We start from the raw sequence: 27,854 nt of genomic DNA on the forward strand, positions 1-27,854 counted from the left end.
TAGGAAAGAAGTCCAAATTTAATTAAAGGTGACTTACAATGGTAGCATTTTGTCCATGTAAGGCATTATTCTGACATCTACTGGCCTGGTATCCAACCATACATATTAATACACTGCACTTGTTAAAAAGGAGCATATATATTAATCCAAAGATAAGAACAATTAAGGAAACACAAATGACATACATTTAAAACAGGCCCATATATTTTCATATAAATCTCACAACTCTACCAGTATTGTGGTAGGTTTCTATTGCTTTCTTAACTCATATGCAACTCTGAACTACTGTATCTCAGGAAGCTTTATTACAAGCAGCTTTTGGAAAATTACAGTTGGAAGGGAAAAGAAAGTTGTGACAAGTAAAAAAAAATCCGAGAAGCTTTTAAAAAAATCTTTACTTGCAAAATTAAGCAGCATGCTATTTTGTGATTTATATTTGAATTTAAAAAGACTAATTAGACAGAAATAAAAATAAAAACCTAAAAATGGCAATTCTATAAATAATGAAAATTTTGATTTCACTAAACTTTAATGAAAAACATTTGGTAATTAAATACTTGCTACTGTTCATTACGTTGATGAACTTTATTAGGGTTAAAACTGTAACAAAGTTCATCCTAAAACATTTTGCAACGCAAAATTATTTTCACTCGAGGAGTGTCTCAAATTGAATGCTAAGAATTACAAGCAATCTTCAGAAGCAGACATTCACATTCATAAAACTTTATACATCTTTTGGAACTAAGATATTTATACTACTAAAATCAAACATGCATCACTTCCCATACACTCTGGTATCATGATTTATATTACATTATGTAACACCGTTCTTCTAAACAGCAGCAGTTTTATCATACGTTCGCTCCATTTTCTTTGGATTTCTGATCTCTATCTTCGCTTTTCACAATATCCTTTAAAGAAAAAGAGGGAGAAGACTGTGAGTGCTGGAAATTTTATTTCTCATGTGAACTATAAAGTACTGCAAGACAAAAATACTGCTTAGCTTTAATTTTTAATACCATAGGAACTAGTATCTTACTCAGTTTAGTTAAACCAATTCCAACATCTTCCTGAAAAACTGATGGAGTAGAAATTAAATGTGACAAACAATTGTAAAAAGAAGCACAAAACCGTCCCCAGAAGCCTCACTTTATACTCTAGGCTTTTTTTTTTTCCTTTTTAAAAAGCAAATGAAAACAGTTTCTGCAAAATCCATTAAATTATGGTAACATGTAACAGCTCTAACATAAAATACTGATATCGGTCAAAGATGTCTGAAAGCACTGGGCACAGAAGACATTTTCAGTTCTATTTTCAGTTCTAAAGAACTAGACAGAATGAACAAGGATATTTAACTATGGCTATTTAAGTGTGGAAACAGAATTATCCAGCTCCCAGGGATTAGTAGGTCTACAACACAGTGGAATAAATGCAGGACTGTTTAATGATATGGATGGCAGTTAGATGGCTGCAAGTTATTGCCAGTTTAATAAGCTACAGCAATTTATCACTTGTATCACACAAGAGAAAAGGTCACAAACATTTGGCATACTTCTTTGTATGTGTGCTTGAGCTTTTGTAGATGTTATATCGCCTTTTCAAAATACATGTAGACAAAGGAAGCAGCAAGGCACCCTGATAGTACCAGTTTGCCACTGAGTAGCCTTCATAACCTCCACCTACTCAGGATTCCCCCAGCATTCCCAGGGAACATGCAAGTATCTTTCCATACAGGGATGGGGATGCTCTGGAGCACTAGACAGGTTGCTTAAAACTCATTTTACTAGAATACTCCTGATAAATTGAAATACCTATATTCTGCTTTGAAAAATTAATAACTGATCAAACAGAATAGTGTATTTGGACAAATGGGGATGGACAAGATCAGGACAGGAAAGCATTACAAAATAAACATCTAACCTGTTTAAGAACACTCTGTATTTCATCCATAACAGTAGCTAAATTTTTGATTGTCTTATTCAGCTGACCCTCAAATTGCAAATTTTTATCATCTGAGATTTTCAAGTTCTCTTGCAGTTGACCAAGGTCCTTTTTGACTTCTTTGAGCTCCGTAGACAGACTTTTGTTAGAATTCTCCAGATGCAGTATGGTCTTCTCATCCTCATCTTAAAGAAAAAAAGTCAGTCACTTCTAACACCTTGTACTTTGCATCCTAATCTTCCATTACATTCCAACACCTAACTATTAATTTTGAAAGAAGATTAAAGACTGCATTGCATTACCATTTGATAATACTCTAACTACATTTGAGAGTCTTACATTCAAGTTGAATGAGAAGTCAGAGGATTTCAGCATGGTGACAATGGTATTTCAACTACTGTTGGTGTGCAGGTTCAAAGGGTATGGGAAGTAGAAAATTAAGTTTATAGCATGCGACCATCTAAGCAATCTAGATCACAAATTAGTTTATCTACTAAAAAAGTCTTAGCATCTTGCATCCACGTAAATATCACCTTCAAAGCAATGTCACACCTGTTTTTTCTTCTAGTAACTGAAGCTTTTGTTCTATCTCTGCCCGCACTCTTTCACTCTTCTCCAGCTTCTGTAAGAGGCTCCCAACATCCACCATAGCGCCATTGTATACAATAAGGCCAACGTTCTCTTCTATAGCTTTTGATTCTTGCTTTATTGTAGGTGATGGCAACAGTAATCTGTTTCCTAAATTAGATTAAGTAGTATTAATAAATAATCATTAACATTTTCAGTTGCCTACAGTTCCAGTGACTAATGTTAAAAATTACATTTACATTAATTACATTAGTTTAAAAGCAACACCTCATACTAATTCAAAAGCCACACCTTTAACATGACAGAATTATGATCATAATACGGCCTCTTCATATGTAAGGAAAAAATAAAGTTTAGATTCAGTTTGGCTTGTCTATTCCTCAATTCTCTTCTCCCTCCTTACCCCAATCACAGCCCCCCCAAAAGCTCATGTTGTTTCATGACATTGCTTTATTCTTCTTTTCTGCAGTCATTTGTATTCAAAAAAATCACACCCCGTTCTACTACCTGCAGCACTGATACTCCCGACTGCAGAGCTGCTGTGAACAAGAAGTGTTAACATTAACCTCCTCCTTCCTGTTCCAAGATACTAAGATTCATCCTGTAAAAGCAACAAGGTTTGGAAGCCAGAAATACTGAAAGTTATGAACTGTCCAAGATTTACTTTTCAAAATTGGCAGGTTCTCTGCAGATCTGAACTTGTTACTGTGAGAAAGCAAACATCTCGGGGCTCTTATATCATTCCAGAGAACTGTTTCTGCGCAAAGTTTGTGCTATACAAAAAAATACTACCTAACATATCTTCCTGTAGTTCTTCCGATTCTTCTTGGTTTTCCTCATCTTTAGAAGTATCTGTTAGTCTTCTGTAAAAGCAGGATTCTCTAAGTACTACTTTATTAAGGAGCTTCTTGACCTAAAACGCAACCACAGACAAAGTACTGTATTACTTAAACACAGAAATTATACTACCTAAACAAGAATGTTTTAACTTTAAAAACTTACTGAAAGAACTTGCATCGATTTTTGGTTTTTAACATACTGGGGATTAAAATAAAAAAAGAAAAAAATAAACGAGACAAAAGCTACATGTGCAATATGGGCATGTTAAAAAGCCACAAATTTTTACTTTTTCATTCCAAAACAGCTTACAAAGTATCAAATTAGTATTTCCTTGTAAATACAAAATGGCTACATAAAAACCAGAGATAAAGTATATAAGCAGTAGCCTTTAGAAGCTGAACTACATTTCTCCCCTCTATAGCATTCCTGAAATAATGAATAAATACAAAACCTGAGCACGTGATAGGTGTAGTCCAAGAGTGTACAGTATCTCCTCCATGTCCTTCTCCAGAAGGTATCCACAATGACTTTGATCGAAATAAACGAAGGCCATCAGAAGGTCCCTATTAACAGTTACCATTTGTGTTTTGTCCTTCTCCTACAGAAAATTAATTATGGGGTCATTAGGAAGTTAAAAATACCACCTTCTCTTCCTCTACAAAAAAAAAAGTAAACTTTTCAGTTAACCAATGTTTTCTTCTGTTCATTTTATCATCCCTTTCAGTAAAGCCACTAATACAGCTAGCATTTACCTATTGAACTCGGATATAACATTAGCAAGCTATTTAGGACAAATAATCTTTCAATTATGTAGAAGATTTGCAGCACTATGCACAGTAACACCTGGTAGACACAGTTTCTTTTTGTTCAAGCTAATGTCCAAAAGTTTGAAAAATAAGCTAAATAAACAAGTGTAATAGGAAAAATCCCTTCTTTCCTCAAATATTTTATCGAACAGCTGTTTTCAAAACAAAATCTCCATAAAGATATAATGAATGAGCATCCAGCTCTCACAGCTAAAGCAGTTCTGCAGTGTTTTCCATTATTTCTGTTCCTACCTCTCCTAATATTCCTTGAAAAAAAAAAAAAAGAGAATCAGACACTTGTTTTATCCTAGCATTTATAAAGAAAATTCAAGCACAACAAATCTAACCTATGCTGTTCCTTAATCTGAACTATGAAGGCTAGCTATTGGTCTCATGACATATAAAGCATCCATTTTCCTGCAGGGAGATGTAGAAACACAGCTAATGATGGCATCCATTTTCCTGCAGGGAAATGTAAAAAAAATTACATAATGATTCCAGGCTTTACAATTTAAAAGCCAGTTTTTATTAATCAAGCTAAGCTTCTGTTTTTGTTATTTATGAATGCAGCAGCTGAAAGCCATAGATAAAATAATCATCCGGCTCTTAGGTCTGCATACAGCATTAGTCTTCAGACTTTTCAGACAAATCAGTATCAGATTGGTATAAGAAAGTTTTTCCAAGAGATTTCACTCAGCAATCTTTAAAATGAAAATAACGGTAGCTTGTATGCACCTAACCCAAAGCTGACACATGTTCCCTTTTATATATGCATAATGTTTCACTCTAGAAGTGCTGAAGGAAACAAGGAGTGCAAATCGGTCTTACAGTGAAAACAAAGGTAAGCTTTCATTAAGACATCTCTAACAAGGCTCTACGTAGTTGTTAAGAAAGGTATTAATTACTTTATCTTTAGACGACCTCTCTTTGCAATGCCTATTTCCCTCTCTTCTGTCCTCCCGTTTGTTCATTTCCTCTTCATCCCGGTCTATAAGACACAAACAAAATTTAACACACCCACAACAAATGATTTGATAAACATTATCTCAAATATACATGTTCATTAAGAAGTTCACATAAGCCCCCTAACACCTGAAAATATTTCCCTCAAAAAGAAAGAACAAATGACAATTATATGAGTCCTGTTAAATTTGTTGTTTCTCTGATCTGTTTTTAACATAAGACGTTTGTCAATTTTATCCTGTAAATTCTTATTTACCTCACACACAGGATGGAAGACCTGAAAGAAACACTAACGAGGCCAAAATAAGTTGCGCCAACAACATCTATTTAAGTTGTGTGTCAGAAATTACCACAATTCTTGCTAATTAGGCTTGGCAGAGTCTGCATTCAGCTATGGTTATTCCTACCAAAAGCAGTACTGTTTACTCTCAAGTATTTTACAATACATTATAAAAACTGTACCAACTGTATAATTAAAACCCAGTGTTTATACTCATGTGTGAGTGAGATATTAGTGGTGTATATGATCCTCTACTTTAGATCAAAGTTATGGTTCATATCACTTGTTAGATATGAAGCACAAACTGCACTTTTTTTTCTTTAAAGGTAGACAGTACAGTAAACCTAAAGATAAAAAGGAGAAAGAGGAACACGACAACTGCAGGGACATATGGCATGCAGCTCTGTACCTTATGTACAAGTTTTTGGTCACAGAATCACGTGCCAAATTCAGCTTTAAGAAACCGCTCACCTTTCTTGTGAGGAAAGCTTTGAAAAAAAACCTACGTATCACAACATTTATCTAATTTTGCCAACACATTTCTGAGAACCACAAGGTTTCTCCTGTACCTCCATGGTACGTTAGATTGTTCTCACCAACCCTGACTGGGAATGGCACAAGGACAGATTATGGGAAGCGGAAGCACTTTACAGAACAGAGAAGTCCAGGGCACACTCTCCAGGGTCAGGTTATGAGCAGTTAAGGGTCATTTTGGAAATAAGAGATTAGCACCAAGTTTTTTAAGGCTGGTGCAGTACTCTGACAAAAATACAACTGAAAACACTTCTTAGGAAGTGCTGGGACTGCAAGTTCAGAACTACATCTCTAGCAAAAACTCTACCTAAGAGGACAAAACTCCACAAAAGTACAAACCAAAGAGTGTCCAGCTGCCTTACACCTTCCCAAATCTCTGAGCCAGGAAAGACTACTGCTGCTCCTAGCAGACAGGAAAGTTAATAGTCCCTTTCCCCACTTACTCAGGCAAACAGAACTCCACCCAAACAGAAATCAACTCCTTAGAGCATCAGGTAAAGAATCCCATACTACATTGCAGCCTAACAAGAACAGGATGACATTTTAGAACTGATGAATAGGAAAAGTTAGGCACTTAAAAGTGGCTTGGTTTTTCAGAGGTGCCGAATACTCACATCTCCTACTGACTTCAATGGGAGTTGCGAGTGGTCTGCATTCTGAAAAAAATAAAACCACTTCTATATGCATGCCTTACTTTGAGTACCGCAGCTACAGTTTATATATAGATGATGTTAATAAAACGCCTAGCAGAAAGACACTTACATTTTAAGTAGATCTGGTCAGAATTACTGAAATAAAATTAGTGTAATAATGCAATTTTAGATTTTCTAGTTCCAGTGCCTCTTCCAGCTTGAAAGAAGCTGGTATATGCAGTGGCAATAAAAAAGTTTATCTGGAAGCCACAAAATTCCTAATTCAAGATACCTTCATCCTCATCTTCAGCATCTTCTGCCTCCATTGGATCATATTCTTCTTGGTTATTGTCATCTTCTGTCTCTTCTTCATCTTTACAATCATCTTTCCTTTTATCTTCCCTCTGTAAAAATTCCTAAAAATTAGTCCATTCAGAACTAAAAAAACAGGAAAGTAAAAACATCACACTAGCACTCACTCAAAATTTCAGTATGCTTACATTTCATAGGATCACAGAATGGTCTGGGTTGGAAGTGACCTTAAAGATCATCTAGTTCCACCCGCCTGCCATGGGCAGGGATGCCACTATGATACTTAGTCACATAAAAACACACACACACAAAACTAAGTGATAAAGATGAATTGGGGAAGGTTTTTTTTTTTTTTTAATATAATACTCAAATACACCAGTCAAATTTTTACATGACTGATTATGATAGAAACACTAGCTGATATATAAGTTAGCTACAGACCTTCTTTTCGTCTCTATCTTCTTTTTTATCTTTATCGTCTCCAGATTTTCTCCTCTTAGGTTTTGGTTCATCATTTTCTTCCTCTTTTTCTTCCTTTTTCTCTTTTCGTTCATCTTTTTTGCCTTTTTTGTCTTTTTTGTCCTCCCTCTCTGGGAGAGAAACCAGTGCTTTGTAAATTCTGACACCAAAATCCCTCTGAAGCATTTCATTGAAGAGTTCTGCAAACAATGAAACCTGCACATAAAAAAGAATAAAAAGAGAACTGAAAATGAGTTTCAAAATGCATATTAAGAATTTGTACACTTATGACTAAAAGAAGCCATCAGGTGTTACCTTACCAAGCTTTCACCGTGTTAGCTTTACGCAGTGTTACACTTCTTAACATTTGTTTTGAATTTGCAAACTTTAAAGAACTTTATACATTCTTCTTTCCTGTACTACAGTAGTTTAGGACCTGCACTAGCTGTGTAAGTTATAAATTCAGCTGAAAATATACGCATTTCTTCTAGATATCACACAGTGACTACATTGCTTTTGAAAACCCTGTACCAAATACTGGACTACTTTTTCTAGATATTGCACAAAGAAATTAACCTATTTTACATTAAGTTTTCTTGTGTCATGCTATCATAACTTGCAGAATTTAAGAATACTGCAGTTAGCATAGAATTAAAAAGAAACAAGAATGACTAACTTTACTAACTATAAACGTTTCTATTCACTTGCTAGGCATTAGCTTTTTCTTCAACGCAATGTTTCAATGCAGAAAGCTCACTAAAAAGTAGCTTTAACATGACAGCACGGCTAAATTACCTCAAAGGAATGTTCTTTATTATCCTCTAATCTGTAGTCCAGAAGAACGCTAAGCGACATGATGCTACAGTCAAACTTCCCACTCTTTGCTGCCCAGTTAGGATGCACAATGATGGCTGGTTCATCAGGCAAGATGTATCGTCTCTCCCGCCGCTGACGTTCCATTTCTTCTTGACGTTTTCTTTCCTCTTCCTAAATAGGCAAAACAAAACAACATGCAGCGTATTCCAAAGTTTCAAAATATTCAAGAGTTTCAGCCTATAAGTTAGTTTTTAGGACTCACTGCTTTGTAGGAAGTGAAGAAAAGCCTAAGGCTGCATAATGCAATGAAGGTGACAGAAATTAGACCAGAATTTACAGAATGCATAATGCATCCATTGCCAACACTCATGTAAGAGTGAAGACTGGAAACCTGAGCAACACAAAGCAAGGCATACAGTGTTTAACTACACAGCAACGAGCATCTTCCAACAATTTCATGGTGCTAACTGCAGCATGTTTACTTAACATTGGAAGGAATCCAACTAGTTCACTTCAAGAAATGGTATACAAGCTAGTAAAGGAGTCAATGCTCTGGACACGAATTTTGTTTGTCTGGGTGTTTTTAGAGCTGTACGGGGAAGTCCTACTGTAGTTTATTTCTTACATAGGAACAGTCACGGTTTCTACCATCATCATCCCAAAGATATCCAATACTGCTTCAACAACTGACAGGTAACTACTCACCCAGAAATTTTGGTTAGAAGACATGCAATCTATAGATACAACTGATACAGTTTTTTTTTAAAAAATGGGGAGTGGTGATGTTAAAAAAAAAAAGGTAAAATACTAAGCAGCTTATTAATTGCCAAGACAGGAATATTAAATTCCTATGAATATCAAAGTCACAGCAGAGATTAAGCTTTCTGAAAAGCAAACACGATCAAACCTGCCTGCTCCTAATCTTAAAAGATAGATTTGGCAAGGAACTCCAAGACAGTCTTCTTCCTCCAAGCTATGTGAGAAGGCAGCAGCTGAAATAATTAGCAAGCACATGGCCCCTGCTGCACCAATAAACAAAATGTTTACACAGACAAAATTAAAACTTCAAATTATCCCATACTGGTTTGCAGGTAGGAATACACAAAAAGGCAGGTTTAAAAGCAAGTATGGAGAGAATGTTTTGTTACATTTATGCCCCTTTTCTGTTGTTGGGCTGTGGTGTTATTGCACAGATCTTGTTCACCCTCATGAAATATCAGACCAGACCAAATAGTACTGAAACTATCAACTGCAAAACTGGGAAACCTGCATGTACAAGAATTTTATCCAAATGTAAAAAGTAAGGTTTCATTATACAGAAAAACAAGAATCCAAGCAAAACATTAGCCATGTGAAGAAATCAGACTGTTTGAGATACCAAAACATTTACAGATCAAAACAAACATTGCGACACAAATCCTTTAAGGCTTGCACTTCAATAAAAGTAGCTGCTTAGTTGTGTTGGCTTTTCATATAAGTTTAACAAGTTAAGATCTTGTTAAATGCGCTCACCTGTTCACAAATGAGCATATTTTTGCTGGGGAGGTTGGCTTTTTTTTTTTCCTTACACTTAAGGTCCAACATTAATTCAAACACCCTTAACAGAGTTGCACATTTCAGCTGACTTTGCTGATACAGGAATTCAAGCTTGCCAAGATTTCATTCCAATTCAGTAGTTCAAGTTACAGCAGGAGTTCCCAGTAGTCATCTGAGAACTACAAAATCTCAGCAAGGCACCATCCTCTACTTTTTAAACTTAAATATTTATTTAAACAAAATTTTATATATAATTATTTATGTATTTATGTACATTTAATAAGACTTAAACCAAGCATGTCCAAAATCTAACCTCTTTGTCATCTTCAGATTTCCTATCCTCCTCCTCTTCCTCTTCTTTCTCAGACTTCTCTAGCTCCTTTTGCTCTTCTTTTTGTTCCTCTACTTTCAGCTGCTTTGTCAGTCGAGCTATCAACTGAGATTTCAGTCCTTTAGAGCTAAGGGTTCGACTTTCTAATTCTTTGCGAAGGTCATTTACCTGGTAAATAAAAGCTCTGTAAGTTATATCAACCAGCGACATTGCAAAACATATGATTAGCAGAAAAGGTGAAGTAAAAATTAAAGAAAGATCACTGGAAACTCAACTGCATTTTTTGAAGCTGTACTGTATTACGCTAGTATTTACTAGTATAAAACACACTACATTTAAAGTCATGTTCTCCCCAAAGAACTCTCTTTTGAGAGACTTCATAGACGCAGGGAAAAGATTTGGCAGTATAAGGCTATTATTTCTTTTGTGGAAACTTTTTATTACATTTTTTGTACCATTATTACTTTTTTAAACTAACATTAAAGTATTTTAGACCCCACATTTTTAATATAAGTAGATATGACCAGATTACCACAGAACTTTCATTTTCCAGTTAAACAGTATCATATGTGATACACTTTAATTGTACAAAGTTCAAAAGTTCAAAATAGTTTTAATTATCTCTATTCAGCTATTAAAATCATAAGTCACATTCTCATACTGTGATGTCATACATAATATCTACAAAATCAACAAGGAATATAAAACACTACTATTTTTTTCCCCTCAGTTAAGGGAAAGACAGCTGTATTTCAGGTCCTGCTTTAAAAAAGAAAACGTATGATGGAAACAAGTTTAAAAATGTATTACCTTCATTGTTTTGGGATCCAGTTTAGACCAGTGTGTAGGCGTAGAGATCTCTTTAGCTTCTCCATCATCCTTTTCCTCTTCATCCTGACAAATGAAATTTAAAAATTATCATTCAGAAAGCTTGAAAGCATTTTAGTCATTTTTAAAATTCTGTTGCTGATCTGTGCAAGGTCACAACTGTTTCAGACAGTCTTCTCCTAAAGTTATTGTTTAGACAAGTTCACACACACATTCTACCACTTTTTAAATGATCAGTGCCACTCAGCCAATACAAGCCAGATCTGTGGAACACAAAAGGGTGAAAAGCAACACCACAAAGAATATCGGGGTTACAAAGACACTGCTGGTCTCCATTAACCACAGTGTGTGATCTTCCCCCGGATTTTAAATCCCCCAAGTTACTCTTTGTTCAGTCAGACTTTCCCTTATTCCAAGATGTTGATCAGCCACATGGCCTGAAATTCAGATGTTTCAGACTAGTGTTCGTTCAATTTCAAATATCGCAATTACAACTGGCCACAAGAGAGAATTTAGAAATTTTAGAAAATGGCAAAATGTTTAAAGACAGCTATTCATAAACTGCATCTCACTCAACAACTGGTCCCAGATTCCAGCAACTATTTCTACGGTAAAAAATTTTCTGCGCATCATAAGCACAATTTTATTCCATTTGTGATATCCGCATACGCATTTAAAGTTAGTAAACTAGCTGAAATAAAAATAAAAAACAACATTCACTACACTGCTGAAAGCTGGTTTACCAGTCATTGTTACCAGTTATGTTCCTCCTATGTATGTATGTTGTGTAGTATGTGATGTGCATTTTGTGCCTGTGTTCCTGTGCCTGTGAGAAGCAGAAATAGAAAAAGGGATTAGCGTTCAGTGCCTGTTCTCCATCAGCCTCCTTGCGTTCACCCTGAAGCTTCTCGACCAGCTGCTGCTTGTATCCTCGGGAGAGGGTTTCCCACTCTGAGCGGGTGGGAAGGCAATGCCAAACATCCGGGAAAAATAAAACCACTGTCTCCACATGAGCTGGAACTGTACGCCCCTTGTGGGTCTCCTCAGGGCGATGGTAGCGAATCTCTGCAAAACGGTACCTGTCGCAAGGGAAGAAGCATGTTGGAAAAAAAATTCTACAATACATTTTAAAGAGCCTAGATCACTTGTAGCACATCAAGTAAAGAAATTTTGCTGCAAGACCTTGAAGTTTATCTAAAGAAAAAAATTATGGAAGCCATATTTTCTCTTTCGGCACATTTGTAAAAACGTATCACAATTGCAAAGGAAAAAGACTACCAAAATCCCATTTTACATTACTTAGCGCACAAAGGTTTAATGCGCAACTAGGAGGCACTGAAGCACTTCAAATTTAGCTTACAATAGACTTTTCTGATGCTAGTAAAATTGCTCTAAGTGTTAATACAGGACAAAAACTCATCAAGAGAAAATATGGCTATATAACCAACAGCTAATTTATAACGAAAGAACAATGAAATGAAGTTCTCTTGACGATCTTCTCCAGCTATGCACGAAATGAGAAATATATTCAACACACATTCATTAAAAATTACAGCATAACACCAAAATAAGTCCAGAATCTTTAATTAGTCCTTAATGCATTATTCAGCACAGTTGGCACCAATCGAGCTTACTATGAAAACAGAACATCCTTTGAGTAGTTTACCTGTGCTACCAACAGCACTGACAAAGAAAAAGATGTTTCTCTTCTTAATTTTTCATAATAGAAAAGTACTTCTATGGTGTACTTTACGTTGCAGTACAGTACTTACCATTGTGTGCACACACTTAAGTCAATCCCTGTAAGAGCCTTGCAACAACGAATAGCCGTCTTTATCAGCACAGAAGGGTCCTTTTCTGGATCAGGTCCATCCAGTGATGGGGACCAGTGTCCTCCAATAGCCATAGCTTCATCTTTGCCTTTCATACCCACTAAAAACTAGACAAAAAGAGTCTTCTGAATGTTCCCCTGCTAGGGGCAAAAAGTCATCTTCCCAAAGTGTAAAGAATATTTCATAGCACACACACTGAAATCCGTGAGCAAATTGTCACGTTATTTTGAAATCTGAAAATGAAAGTCAGTCAAGAAAGAGTTCAGTTATTTTTTTCCACAGAGTATTTCAGAAATGGAATAGGTTAAAACATCATCACTCATTCTTGTTTGCAAGACTTTCCATCAAGTTTCTTTATTGGTAGAGGCTTGTTCCTTCGCAATTAAAAGCCTTCTAACACAGAAGATAAACACATACTATTTTAAATGGCATCTTAATTCCAATAAACAGCTTTGTAGATATTCCTGCTTAAAAGTGACAAAGGACAGCTACAAAAGATAAGACCGCAACAGCATTATATCTATAAATTCATGCACTCCCATTGGCTTTAAGATGATGGAGTTTAATTGAAAAAGAACAAATGTGTTGTCTTGAAACACCACAGCACTTACAGGTTGTTCAACTTAACAACTGTTCAATTTCGATACAATAGTTACTTAACTGTTGCTTCATTTGTATTCTCGTCACAGCTGAACCCTTAAAAAGTTTTAAGTGCTTGTAAAAAAGAGACTAACAGTTAATTAAATAAATAGGTTTCTCCGAATATCTATAGTTTGAGTAAGCGGAAGAAAGCAGTAAATATGAAAGCAATGAAGATAAAGCTCCATTAAATTGAAGAAGTGAAAAACTAGATCTCTGAAGAGTAAAACTGAAGCCATCGCTTAGCTGCCTTCAAACTCTTCCCTTACCAACAAATATTTGAAAGCTCTATAACCAACCTTCATTGCCAAGAGTATCTGGCAGTGAAGCATATTTACCTTTACAAGTCTAGCAGGATGCTGAAATCCATCACGAAGTTCTTGGGGATCTTCAGCCAGAGCACACGACTTGTGGTAGAGATCCTCCATGCTAGGACTAGCCATCAACATCACCTGGTGTGTAAATGAGATGAGTCTTGTGAAGGCCTCCCAGTATAACTGGTAAACAATGACCACAACTTGCAAACACATACATACCAATACTTCTCTTAATGTCACAAAAAAATGAGAATAAGCTAAAAGGAAATTGCAGAACTGAGGCTTAAAGTGTCTGCCAAGGAGACACTTCACTCCCTCACCATTTGATATGCATGCAATGTGCGATCTTACAAAAAGACAAACCAACTGAAAGCATATAAAAGCAACATGCAGAATTGCTACTCTGCTTCGCATGTTACCGCTATGTACCAAATAGCCAAGAAGCACACTGAGTACATTTCTGGTTCCCGTAACTGACTTCTTCCATTTTGTCACAATCACAAGAGAGCCGGCCGACACTCATCTGCATCTTCTTAACATCCCATTGGCCCTGCCAAATCTAACAAGCTTACTTTATAATCTAAACAGCTTAATATTATGAAACTGGATGCTATTTCTTAAGGTACTGAATATATTTTAAAGATCAACTTTCTGAAACAGAGTTCTTGCTCTGCATCAGTAGAATGAAAAAAAAACAACCACAGTACATCTGATACTTGAGCCGAGGCTTCAGACTTTTTATAGACAGTAAAGTAACTCTTCCAAAAATACAAGGGTTAAAGGCAGTTTTGTTTCTAAATTTATCTTTAACATTAAACACTTCTAGAACAGATTGACTTAGAAATCTCAGACCTATTTTAATGGAAGAGCTAACACACAGAAGGGTTTTAGGAAGATTCTTTTTGACCCTAAGGTCCTTTACATGTCATTATGGCTCCCTGTGCAACGTTTTTTGAGATTCCTATAATCCTGCTCAATCTACTTTCCATCAAATGGTAAAGACTAAAATGAATCTGAAAGGAGTAAGAAAGAAAGCATCACTAAGTGGAAAAGCACCAACTGCCCAGAAAGGATCCATAAAGAAAAACAAGACTCCAGTAACTGTTCAGAGTGAATTGCCTAAGAAATACATTCAGAGATCCTGTGGGAGATGTCTTTCTTTCCTGGGTGCAGAGAATGGAAAATAAATCTCAGTAAAAACAAGACATAGGACAGCTCTAGTAACAGGAAAAACTGAATTTCCATCATGATTCTACCGAGCTCTACCTACCTGCTCTTTACACAAAGGATTAAAATACTGTATTTTGCTCAGATCATTGCAAAAAAAATCAGTTCAGTTATACTCAACCTTTTACTCTATTGGCAAAAAAATCTAATGAAGAGTTGTAACACTGGAAACTATACAAACCTTTGCGCTGTACAGATGATCAGCATCAGGTGGATCAAGGACAGCAGCGTTTTTATCTATAGGATCTACTTCTCTATGCATTACGTAGAAATTACAGTAGTTTCCCAGCTGAAATGGTCTAGACATAGGGAAAGCATCCACCCATGTAAACTGAGCATCAAAGAAATCACTTGGGATATACAAGTTCTGGTAACGCCTCCTCAGCTCCATCATATCACAGCTACGACTGAAATAAACAACATTATTTGAAAGATGCAGCAATAAAAACGATTAAAAAAAAGCACATCATTAAGAGATACATTCATTGGAAACATCTACTGTATATTTAACAGTGTGTACGTGTGTGTACATGTGTGTATGAATTCAGAGTAACATATTTAAAAGGTCATGTATTAAGGATTACAAACACGTAACTACTTAACATTCTTCTAATTAAGGTGTCTACAAATCAGGGAATATTTATTAAACAGGGCTATAAACACATTTTGCAGTAGCACACAAAACCAACAGAGCCTAGAAAGTTTCATATACAAGGTTCTCAGCCATTACATAGTTGAACTTCCTTTAAAGTTATGATCATCATTTAACATTCACTAAACACATGTGTGCTAACACTGCTCACAGTAGTTCGTGCCTGCTATTAAAGTGAGATCTTTAAGTAAAAAATTGGTTCTATAAACATACCAGTCCAATGAAAACTTGGAAAACTGAACTGTGTAACGAGGAACAACACGTCGCGGTCTTCGAGGTGACCTCTCCCTCTCTCGTCGAGGCGATCTCTCTCTGGAGCGCTTTCTCTGGGGTGATCTTTCCCGAGACCTACGTCTCTCTCGTTCTCTTTCACGACTTAAAAAAATATGTGGACAAGATATAAATATTTTTGTATGCTGCTAACACATAAAGCTTTCTAGTACAACAGAAGCTAGACTTTTCAGAGATGGCTCGCAGAACAGAAAGGAGAAATTCCTCACCGTTTGTTTCAATATTCTTTACAAGAGAGACAGATAATACAATTCTCTCATTTCAGACAAAAAAGAACTTTTCACTGACATCTAATGGTAAAAACACTTGTGCGTATCACTGACTCAGTCCGGTGCAAGAAGCTCAGCTCTGTTAGACTAGATTATAATCAAAGCATTCTACAAAGACCTGTTCTCAACAGCGTACCTCCTGTCATCTTTTCGATTCGGCATAGGGTCTCCTCCTCTGTCATTCCTCCCAGAAAACCTGGATGGGGGGTCTAGTCTTCGAGCTGGTTGAGGCTGTGAGACTAGACGAACAGGGGGCTGTAACAAACCACCTGAAACAAAAACATACGGCATCAACACATAACAGGGGGCAATTGCCTACTCTCAGTCACCAAAAACACTGCTTCTTTACAGCTGGTTTCCCTTGTGTACATTTTCTAAAATAATTTGAGTAAGTAAGTCTATTATTAATGTCCTCCCCAAGAAACAAGAGACCTACGCTCTTCTTCACTGATACAAACTGAGACTCAACGATATTAAAAACTGAAATTGGTTTGAAAGCATCTTTTTCACATGGATGATGACCCAAATCTAAGCACATAGAAGTTACCTTAGTAAACAACAAAACCCTCTTTTGGAAAAGTAAAGGTTTTAAGATATATATATATGCTACATGCTCACAGAAATAAAATGTAAAATTTCTTCTTGATTCTATTCACAGGTAAAATAATTAGCTTCTTGTAAAAATTACTCTTATTATCCTGCTGCACTAATTCCCCAAAACATATTTCTGCTGTCTCAAGACAGCACACACTTAAATGACTGTTCGTAAACACGGCAAACATTGCCAAAGACTGATGAACACCTAGGACTAAATTAGATTGTAATAAGCATTTATCCAAAACAGTTCTGCTTAGGTTATCTTCTCGCCTTGCTTTTATTGTGGGTGAGAAGACAATGCCTTAACTGCGTCTTATTGTTATCAAATCTATTACTGATTTGTCAGCCATCCAAAGTTCAATTGACATGACAACAGCCTTTGTTTCAGATTTGTTACATTCACCAATATTTATTCTTGCAAATGTCGACTCGGCTGACTAAATAAAACAAAAACAAATACAGAAATAACGGTTTTAAGAACACCACTATGCAAAACCTAATTTTGTTGAACATTCCAAATTATGAAGAGCTACACTGCAATTATTTCTTTCAGCTCTGCAAATTGTCTGTAAAAGCATCCAAATAAAAACTACGTTGAATTTACTTCCAGATTATGAAATCCTAATAGGAATGACAAGAGTCCACAGGAACACCACTAACCAGGTGATTCTTGAGCTAGTGCAGGCAACGGGCCTTGCATATATCTGCAGAAAAGATGCACGCTAAAACTGAAAAATAATGACCCTGCCCTTCTACAGGATCCTTTCCTCACTACCTCACCTGTTAATTCAGTCAGACTAGGCACAAAAAGGACTTAGTACACTGAAGGAGCACCTTTCTGCTGTGGCTGCTGCAGCAATGGCTGAGGCTGTGTTTGAAGCAAAGGTGTGATTGAAGCTGCCGATATCTGTGCTTGCAACAAGGACTGTGGCTGCGGCTGGGCCTGAACACCGAATGCTGTCTGCTGCGCAATAGGCTGAAGAACTGCCGGCGGTGTCTTGAGTAACGGCTGAGCCTGTGTCTGGTTCTAACAGCAGAAAAGAAAAAGAGTTGTGAACGAGCTTAAACCAGAAGTAGTCAGTACAAGCAAGACCGGGTAAACTCCATATACCTGATTTGGAAGCGTCTGGATCCTCTGTGCGTTCCATTTGAATGGCATATTAGGATTGTAAGTAGCTTCTACCAAAACTCTGTCACCCACCTGAGGTGTTTTTCCTTTAACAGCACTGCAAACATTACAAAAAATGCATTGAGAGAGCTTTATTTAGCTACAGAAGCTATTTTTGCATTTGCAAGCTATGTTTAAACTTGTGGGAAAGTAAACAAAATTCACTAAAAAAGCTTATAGGAAGAGCATCTACCTTCGGTTTGGAATGCAAAGGAATTTAATACCTGTCTTTGGCCCTAACACAGAAGTTCCCTAAACAATATTGAGGTAAGATAGGCAGGTAGCAAAATACATCCATTTAATCACCCATAAATTCTGCAATTTCGTATTACAAGGAGCTTACTACCTTCCACATCTCTTAACTTTGGGTTTTGCATTAAGAAAATTCAAAATTCCACAGAAGGAACTCACATCTACTAACTTAACCACCATCTGATTTTCAGTGTTGACAGAGAAAATGTAACTGCAGGAACTACCAGTGGAGTCACAGAATTATAATGCAGCAATCTAAACCTTTTCTCTAGGGAGGAAATCACAGAACACATCTGCAGACAACTATTTACACCTTACCTAAGTTGAAAAAAGACATCTTCATCCACAAAACCAAAGGTATCATGTAGTTTAGTAACCACCCCAGTGAAGACACGCTGCTTTTGTGGCTGCGTTTGCTGCTGACTTGAGCGGGGTGCTGGATAAGAAACTGTTATCTGGGCTGCTGGTTGAGGAGTAGATAGGCTAAGACTGGTAGGTAGCGCAACAGCTGGCTGTAAGCAAAATAAAACAAACTATAAATCTTATAACCAGCTGACATGCCTGCAAGGAACAGATCTTTTACCCGTGTAGAGAGGAGTTGATAATGTCTCTAAAGCAATTATTCTGAATGGAGTCAGAATGTGGGAGTTTGCTTTTTCTAAAAGGTGATCTTTCTTTGCTATTTTGAATGAAGATTGGCTTTTTCTATCCTTTTCTTTTTTTAAAAAAAGTCCCTTTTCCCCACATATGCACATTTTCTAGAAAAAAATTAAGACTTCCTTATTGTTTACAGGTAACTGATACAGTGGGCTGAAGAGGAGATAAATTCCCAACTCTGCTAGGAAAAAGCTTAGAGATTTCTCCACTTGTATCCCAACTGTACTGTTAAATGAGTTAGTAAGGGTTGAGGCTAACAAGAACCCTTCTCTAACTCCATTTCATGTGCTTGCCTTCTTATTAAATCAGAATAAGGAGGCAAAATATAAGCTTTACACAGTAAAATAGTGAAATTAAGTCAGCTATTTTTACCTCAATTCTTTTCAAAGCATGTTTTTGTAAGTGAACAGTACGAGAGCAGCTTGCAGTGTGTTGAGTGGTTTCGTGTTTTAAGCTTGTCAAGCTCAGCGAGATTCTTTTTCAACCTCTACATATCAGTATTGCAGTAGTGTTAGCAGAAAGTTAAATTCCTTTTTAAAGGAGATTTTTCTTGTTACTTACTGCAAAACAACTGAACACTTGAAGTTCAAACCAAAAAAAAAGCGCTCAACACACATTTCCTTCAAGATTAAGGAAAAGTGGTTGTCATTCAGTTTTTGAAACCAAGGCTAAGCATATTTTAACATCTGGATAAAATAAACCTGTACCAATAAATCGTCCATTCATATTAGTTCTTTTTACAGATTAAAAAGCTCAAGAAGTCACAAATTTGCCCTCTTGCATTATCTGTGTTTGGGGATGAAGACCAAACAATAAAACCAAACTAACCTGCGTTAAAATGGTCTGCTGAGGTTGCTGCAACTTAAAATAAATAAAGTTATAAATTAATTTTATATGGTTAAGGAAATTGTACAATTTTACCTCCTCTTTACAAGTAAGAGTTTTTTTGTTTAATGTGAGTCAGTTAATAGTCCTTTGGGGTTTGGTCATTTCAGTGGTTTGCATATCTATAAAGTTGTGCTCATTTGTTTAATTTCAAGATTGTGTAATCTAGATTTATTCAGTAAGCAGAAATGCTGTTTTCTTGCAACTAAAAGTTAATAGGAATATCAAAAAAAGTTTTGGCAGCTGGAGAAGCTTATGCCTCTAATTTCCATGTCCTTTCTCAAAATCCTGTAAATTCAAAGACCGTAAAATATGTAAAAGGGAACTTTTTTTGGACAGCATCTTTCCAGCAGTTAAAATACACGGCCCTGATTAGAGCAAAGTTTAGAAGGAATTGTGTACACATAGAATAGCATATAGATTTTTGATTTCTTTTTTGCATGAAGGTAGACAGGCTTCCATTCTGGATACATCTCTCCAAGTTTGTAAACTTCAAGCTCTCTTTCACTACAAAAAAATATTAGTTTAACAACTTCCCATGTAAAGATGATTTTGTAGACAAATCCTACAAGGCACATAACCAACAGTATTTTTAAAATTGTGATGTACGCATTAAGAATCAGACAAACCTGTTGCTGTACACTATAGAGAGTCTGCTGAGGTTGTGAATATTGCTGAAACAGATAAAAGCAAAATATCTCATAAACAGAAAGCATTATTGCCCCCAAAACACCAAATACAAGTTAGCTGCTAAGCATGTTTTAGATAAAAAGTATCCACATTTAACAATACAAAACATAACAAATAGTATCAATATGTACTACTTTTACACCAAATATTCCTCTTTAGACTGGACTCTGAAGCACTCTTCCTTGCTAGAACAGATTTTGTTATGCCTGACACATATAGTATCTAGGGCACAGCATGAAATCATGCAATGCTATCACATTACATATGGTGACTGGAGATACTTGGAACTTGAGATAGTCACCTTAGGTGCAGCAGAACTCCTTTTTCCCCAAAGGCTTTCCATAGCAACTCCATAACCATAATTCCCACACCTTCACTGATTAATACAGCTGACGAGAGCTGTAGGCCTACAATCCCACTGTTTTTTTAAACATGTTTATAAAACAACAGTGAGTATTGCCCACTTGCTTTTCTCTTAGATACTTTTGCTTTATAGGGCCACTGTTTTATATTTTGAAAGTTCCTAAAGACAAGAGCAAACGCTCCTTTTTGTTACCTGCTGTAATGCAGCTGCTGCAGCCGCAGCTTGCTGCTGTAAGGCAGCTGTCTGAGTCAGCTGATAGTTGGTCGGGGTCTGGGTAGTGAGGCCTGCTGCTGCCAGGGCCGTCTGCTGGGTGTATATTGTAGGAGAGGCTCCAAGCAGCGACGGCTGCTGCACGCCAAGAGCAGCTGAAACAAGAACACACACGTAAGCACGAAGAGCAGCTTTAAACAGAGGAACTTTCTCCCAGTTATCCGGGATGCAGTATGTGATGCTTCACTCCTGAAGTAGATAAATCCAATTGAAAAATTCAAGATAAAGGATCCCACCTCACCAGCTTCTTTTCCAATTTTAGAAATAGTACACCACAGCAGAGGCAGAGACATATTTCCTTCTCTCAAGTTGCATAGGAGTTTAAAGCTCCAGTAACTGCCTTCCCTGTCTCCCAACACATACATTCAAGAAAAGATGCAGTGTGCATATTTCAGGTTTTGGATGAGCCTGATGAAGATCCCTGCTCTGTTCTGTAAATCAATCATTTCACTCTGAGCAGCCTTCACTCTAGCAGCAGCTATGAAACTGAGGCCTATGGAATGTGTGCTGCTCTGGAAAGGCACATGGCTTAGTTTCACTCAGTACTGTCTTTGTCCCGGAGTGAGCTGTGTTTTGTAGATGTGGGTGCTCGTAAAGGAGGAACAGCCTCGTAACAACTGGGAGTTTAATTAGTCTGCACATATAAAGGGACCAAGTCAAGCTGTCTCCAGCTCTTACTAGGAAGGCTTTATGCTGCACAAGTCCAGACTGTCTGGAAAGAAAAAATAATGTATTTTATTGTCACATCACCTTTCAATTCACTGCAGAAGACTAAGCATATCATGGGCACCAGCTATCCACATGGTTTGCCTCTTATGCATGTGGTACTTCTGAACAAAGAATGATTAAGCCTTACTTAAGAAACTCTGAGGGACAGAAAACACTACACAATGTAAGTCTCAGTAAAGAACTGCAAACCTATCTGGAAACCTGCTCCATCTTTGGCAGGGGGCTTTCAAGTAAGTTATTTGCAGCTGCACGATCAAGTATCACTTCATCAGGCTATCAGTCTACTTCACATGTTCAAATGAAACTAAAAAGAAACTTGGCGCAGAAGCATGTTGCCAGCAAAAACAGGCCAGCCAGCCACCTTCAGAACTGAAGAACACTCAAGTTGAACAGGGTTCCTTTCTTTTCCAAAGTTATTAAAGACACACAACGAAATTAAGAACAGATTTACTGTAATCTTCCTGTGGAGTTTGTGCTCCACACTATTCTTCCTGATCCTAAACGAAACTGCCACCCCCTGACCCATGGATGCAGTAAGATAGCTTTCTTCTCAGTGAACATCACCATAAAATACACAAACTGTAACCAACACGTTCTGAATGAGGTAATCCCCGCCACCACACTGCTCTTTGCAGCAGAGTGAAGATCTTTAGAACTAAACAAGTTGATGGCACTGATCATCTTACAGTTTGGAATGAAAACTGCAAGAACTCTGTAAGCAACTGTGAAAATAACGACCATTGCTATGATCTGGGTCAAATCCTGTCGTATTCCAGGAAGTCATACTATTTTAATAGTGAAATCAAGCATTCTACGGTACAGCAGTATTACAGTATTTCCAGTGTTACGTGAGACTTTTTCCCCTGGAAAATTCCAACATTCACTTTGTTTTTAGAAGCCAAGCAAGCCAAATCTGAGGCTTCTCCCGTGACAGGCCCTCCATCGCCTTGATCCTCTCGCCCACTGCTTCTCCCACCACCAGTTCCAATCTGAAGATGAATTTCTGACCATCCAGCAGCACACTCACCTGGAACCTCAACAGTGCCTTACATAACACGCCTCACACAGAACTTGAAATCTAATCTAAATGCTTTGCTGCTGTATCCTGGGACAGCTTTCACTTTTCCTGGCTGCATTACTTTGCTGGCTCATTCAAGGCAAATAACAAATGCATTAGTCTTTCCTCTTAGCTCTTGATGCTGAACAGAAATTCCTATTAGCGAATTCCACAAGTTCACTTAATGCTATTACCTTTAAATCTGTTTGACTATGCTAGTTGCTGTCACTCAGCCTCATGTTCTATTCTACCCCAGCACAGAGGGATGAAATTGGCAAGCAGTGTCATCAAGCAAGTTTCATGAGCCCTCTCCTACTTTTTGTACCAGAATATCCACAAAAATACTAACATGCTCACTCCCACACCCAGATCTTGGGTTACTCTCCTCTTTGGTTTCTATCCTGACAATTTCCCTTCCAGCATAACCAATAATCCTCCCTTTATGCAATTGCCAGCCCACCCTAAGGCTCTTATCCCATTTTCTCCACTAAGAAAAAACCATATTTTCTACCACTACTGCCACTTTATGAGCACTCAGTATCAACTAGGTACCGTGTCACCTACAAGGCTGTGGATCAGCTTACTAACAATGGGCAAGAAGAAAAGACTGCTGAGATTCCCTTACGGACCAACATATATAGTAACAAGTTTCGCAAAGATGCATCTTTTCCCTACTAATTTGCTATGAAGTATTCCAGGAGTTTAATCTGACTGCCTTTCATCCCTACGTACTCACCTTGTTCAAGCAGGCTCTGATCAAATGGATCAAATAGGCAATTGTGGTTGCATTACTACTAGAGTACAAAACAAAAAACAAAAAACTACCACAGGGTGAGGGGAGAGCACAGTCACAGAGCCAAAAGCTTACCGAGTGGGGAGCTGACACCTGACTGCCAGTTATTACTATTATTATTACTGGCAGCACACATCTACAGCAACAATAGCTTCTTAGAATTTACCACGCAGTACAACGATGGAGATACCCCCCTTCAAAGGCAGCCTAAACAACCTGCACCAAATACCACGCGTCAGTCTGAAAGGGCTCGGATATAGGCTGGAGTCCTAGGCTGCAGCTCAAGCATCCTTCTAGGTCACAGAAATTTCTGTTGCAGCAGACAAATAATAAAAAAATGATAATATTTAACAGTTCCTTTTGCTGCTTCTGAATTCCAGAGGTGATTAATACATATTTATGTATTACAATAAAGGAGATTGTAATTGAAAAAAGGAGATGTAATTGTAAACAATTACAATAATCCAAAGTCCTATCCAGGACTTTGGATGCCTCTCAAAATTCACAGAAATTGACTTAGTTTTTTTCTTCAAGCTTAACACCCTTGCAATATAAACTCCATACAACCTGCTCCAAAAAAAAAATCCCTCAACTGGCACACAATAGAAACTAGTCTCAGTGTATTCACCACAAGACATCTATTTAGAGCACGCCAGCAAACTGTGCATCAGCTGCTATTTCTTAGTGGTTCCCAGATGCACTGCAGGCTTGTCTTCCCCTTACACATTTCTCAGTCATCTCCTAGGGGCCACCAGCAACAATAAGAGCATAGCTGAGCTGGAGGGACTTTTGTTTTCATCAGCTGCACTGTTCTCCACTGTAATGCAATTAGGTCTGGATATGGCAAAGACGACAGTGCTCATCAGCCATAACACAGCGCAGCACAGCTAGGACTTCCCCTTAACTACAGCTCCATGAAAACAGGTTTCACACTGCAAGCAGAAATCTCAGTCTTGAAGAGGGCACACGCTAAGCACTGTGCTACGAACACAACACATGCTGAGAGGACAGCAAGGTATTTCCCTGCGCAGGCATTTGAGGAATCTGCACATCATCAAGCCAAGCCAAAAGGATAAAGTGCACTTAAAGAAGCAGTCTGTGCTATCTAGGAATTTTATTTTTTTTAATGTTCTAACGCTCAAATTTCTGCAGTAGGTATAATTTATACTTGAACTATGCTTAACGAGCGTAACAGGGACCTCATTCTTTTTTCAGTCATGTGATGCACAAAACCGTGAGACGAGGACTACAGAAACAATTTTGCTATAATGCAAGTAGGAGTCTCTCTTCATACACAGGTATTTGCTGGAACCTGGAATTACCTGTTTCTCTTCTACTACCAGAGGCACAGACAGTAATTAGTAAGCAGCCCCGAAACAATCCCAGGAACCCTTCACTACATGGCACGTAACTCCACAACTACCTTAGAGTAAGGCACCTTAATTAAAAAACCTTAACTCATACAGTGACTTCACCAGGAATGGCCAAGACAGCATTTAAGTCAGCAATATGGTTAAAAAACATCCTGAAATTATCTCTCTGCAGTGATCAAATAGGGCTTTAACATAACAGTCACCACTTTTGACTACAGTTTAGGAAAAAGCTACATAACACGTTGCTTGTGCTATGAAAATCAAGATCTTTCCCCCATACATAAGTACCTTGATGCTTTGGAGAAGGAAGAGATAAAACAGCTGGCATGCATAAATACATTTAACAACTTTTGTCAATCCTCTGAAAATATATCACAATTTGGTATATCTTTTAATCTGATTACGAACACTGAGATATACAAGGGTAAATTTACAGTCTGCACAACTTCTCGAGCTCAGCCACAGGTGAGAAGTCCTACGCGGTCAGCATGCCTCAACACCGACAGCTTCTCTCCCCGTCAGGCAAGCAACCCGGCAGGACAGTCATACCTTCCTGGTGAAAGCTGCGTGAGGGAGGACTGCTCAGCTGGAACTCAAGTTCTTCAGCTCTCAGCACACCACATGTTTTCCAAAGAGGTTTCCTGTGCTCCCTAGCGTAAGCCAGCTCACCGATAAAGAAAGCAGGGAACCAAGTGTGTACATGGGTACTACGACAGGAGCTGGGCGGCAGAATCCCAGGGCCTGACAGAGGCTGCTGAGAAGGATGTAAGAAGCTAAATGCTTTCAAGTGATACTGGAGAGAAGATACTGCAGTGGGAAGATGGTCACTAGGAACAGGAAAAATGGTGTAAATACTGCAGGAAGAAGGCAAAAGTGCAGAAGTGGTGTCTTTAACAGCTCTTATGTTCACGTCAGGTGCCAGAATAGATGAGCAGCTAAGAATCCCTGGAGACACTGTCCTCATTGAGTAGGTGAAACATCTCTCTACTGATGCCAACTAGTCCTATCCCAATTAAGTTTTGCACTTGGCTTAATTTAAGGAGGCTGAGAAGTAGGCTAACCAAAGGCAGAGCTGGAGGAATAGGAGCAGGGGTCAGACTTTGGGGCGTGCTTCTAGCGCCCCCACCCCATCCACCTCTCTTCCAGGGCTCTCTTCTGGTCCTTGCTCAGCGAGGTCTAAGATGGCTGCCAGCTCCTCCCCTCCAGCAGGTTTTTTGCAGCCTTCCCCCCACACCGGGGCCTGCTGCAGTCCTCAGACCACTCGTGTGCCACCACTTGTGGTGTGCCAGCCTGATGAGAGTGCCCCAGCCCAGGGGCTGCCATCCATCCCGTGGCTGCCCCATGCTGCCACCAAGTCAGGCAGCAGAACCAAGCAAAATTGGTTTGTGCCATCCTCACCCGCTGTTTAGCAACTTCTTACAGAAGGAGAATGGTACCGCTAGGATGAGGGAAGCGTGAGCTACTCAGAGAAACGGGGAAAACCGCACGGTGGTACAGCAATGGTTTAGGCAGAGAGCTGTGGGGAGGTAACCTGGGAGTGAATGTGGGTGAAGAGAAGGCAAAGGCACGTCGGGGCTGAGTTTTGGGAAATGCCGGGGGTGGGGAGGAGACAGGTCCCTGGGCATATGCCCTCAGACTGGATCTGTGCCCAAAGGACAAACAGGAGATGAGTAAGTTAGGGAAGGAAAACCGAGTCAGGAGAAAGATGTCTGTTTGTTTGCCCAGACACGCACCTCCAAAGCATGGCAGGCATTCCCAACTCCTGCTAGGCGCACAGAAAGTAAAACCTCTGACAAAAGACATGTGACAGCAACTCTCTGTCAAACTAGAGAAAGATTCAGAGGACAACTGCGCAAAACCCAGGCAACTCTATCTTAACTCCTCAAAGCACTGCAGCTTTTTTTTTTTTTTAAGCCCTTCCACTTCAGACACCCTACAACATTTAGGCAACATTTCGCACACAAAAGGAGAAAAAGGCAGGCCAGGACTGGAAAAGGAAGCACCAAAATTCGGCACACAGCAAGCCTCACGTTTCTGGCTCTAAACCTCCAACGCTATAAAACAATGCAAAACAATAAAACGCGGCCGGCTAGATTTTTAAAAACACGAAGCTGCAGCCAAGTAAGAGTTCTCGGGTACGTGGAGAGGCACCCTCTGCCAGCAGCAGGGCGATGCCTTTGGTCACAGGGATCTCTAATTCTAAGTCAGCGTTACAGAGGTGGGTACGTGCACACGCACCCCTCCCCGGGCAGGCAGTACATTTCAGAGCCCCTCGCCGCACGAGCGCGTGCTGTGCGTGAACCAAGGCAAGTTATTCTGCCCGCACCGACTGGGGCTGCCCTGGCGACGGCCGCGGGGCAGCCCTGAGGGCCGCGGTTCTGTGCTCCGTGCCGCTGCACGCGGCCGGCTGCACGCACCCGGGGGCCGGTACCTGGGCACGCCGCTCGCCGCCGCCCCCCGCGCCGTGAGGGGGCCCCGCGGGGGGGCCGGGCCGGGCCGGGCCGGCGGCACTGACCTGGCTGCGACACCGCCGTGGCCGTGAACTGCGTCGCCCAGGGGGGGTTCTTCTGTCCGCCGAACTGCGCCATGGCGGCCGGCACGGCACGGCACGGGCACCGCCTACCTCCTGCGACCTGCCGGGGCAAACGGGCTGCAGCCGGGGGCGCGCACGCCGCCGGGCCGCCCCACAGAGCGCCACGAAAGCCCCCGGGGCCGCCGAGCCCCCTCCCTCCCCCCCGTTCCCTCTTCCTCCTCCCCCTCCCCTTCCTCCCCTCCCCCCCCCCCCCGGGGCTCCCCGCTCCCCCCGCCGGTACCTGCCCGCCCCGCCGCCATCACGCCCGGCCCTCGCCGCCTCCCGCCCGCCCCCACTGCGCACGCGCCCCCCGGCCCCGCCGGCGGCGCGCGCTGCTGCCGTCACGGCCCGCGC

The 27,854-nt window shown here is 39.3% G+C and overlaps 1 protein-coding gene, 1 long non-coding RNA gene and 1 other non-coding gene across 7 annotated transcripts in view; 1 reads left to right on the forward strand and 2 right to left on the reverse strand.

Moving 5' to 3' along the window:
• Positions 1-8,198, forward strand: part of LOC136791209 (uncharacterized) — a 33,481-nt gene extending 25,283 nt beyond the window's left edge. The window contains exons 3-4 of one of the 2 annotated variants that reach the window (XR_010832690.1): positions 4,966-5,016; positions 8,067-8,198. This is a non-coding gene — a long non-coding RNA (uncharacterized lncRNA). Of the gene's footprint in view, positions 1-4,965; positions 5,017-5,405; positions 5,543-8,066 lie in introns of those variants that run through there. The other variant, XR_010832689.1, reaches the window with a different exon arrangement.
• CCAR1 (cell division cycle and apoptosis regulator 1) lies at positions 1-27,846 on the reverse strand. Of its 4 annotated transcripts, none has more exons than XM_067000175.1 (26): positions 27,742-27,846; positions 27,444-27,561; positions 20,899-21,071; positions 20,282-20,326; positions 19,596-19,622; positions 18,429-18,622; positions 17,802-17,916; positions 17,525-17,717; positions 16,230-16,362; positions 15,747-15,908; positions 15,063-15,288; positions 13,676-13,789; positions 12,639-12,805; positions 11,735-11,945; positions 10,849-10,932; positions 10,021-10,206; positions 8,151-8,342; positions 7,338-7,571; positions 6,877-6,988; positions 6,567-6,608; positions 5,081-5,163; positions 3,821-3,967; positions 3,322-3,442; positions 2,494-2,679; positions 1,921-2,126; positions 1-911 (listed from the first exon to the last, which is right to left on the reverse strand). In XM_067000175.1, exons 2-26 carry the CDS (start codon positions 27,514-27,516, stop codon positions 852-854), a joined length of 3,486 nt encoding a protein of 1,161 aa, XP_066856276.1. In that variant the 5' UTR covers positions 27,517-27,561; positions 27,742-27,846; the 3' UTR covers positions 1-851. The 4 variants fall into 4 exon arrangements, with proteins under 4 accessions (XP_066856276.1, XP_066856275.1, XP_066856277.1 ...); XM_067000174.1 differs by having other exon boundaries at positions 19,596-19,628; XM_067000176.1 differs by lacking the exon at positions 19,596-19,622.
• Positions 12,957-13,019, reverse strand: LOC125183444 (small nucleolar RNA SNORD98). Its single transcript, XR_007165452.1, has one exon. It is a non-coding gene; the product is annotated as a small nucleolar RNA SNORD98 (small nucleolar RNA).
• Positions 27,847-27,854: the final 8 nt, after the last annotated feature.

This window comes from Anser cygnoides, chromosome 7 (genome assembly GCF_040182565.1).
Source record: "Anser cygnoides isolate HZ-2024a breed goose chromosome 7, Taihu_goose_T2T_genome, whole genome shotgun sequence".
NCBI classification, from domain to species: Eukaryota; Metazoa; Chordata; class Aves; order Anseriformes; family Anatidae; genus Anser; species Anser cygnoides.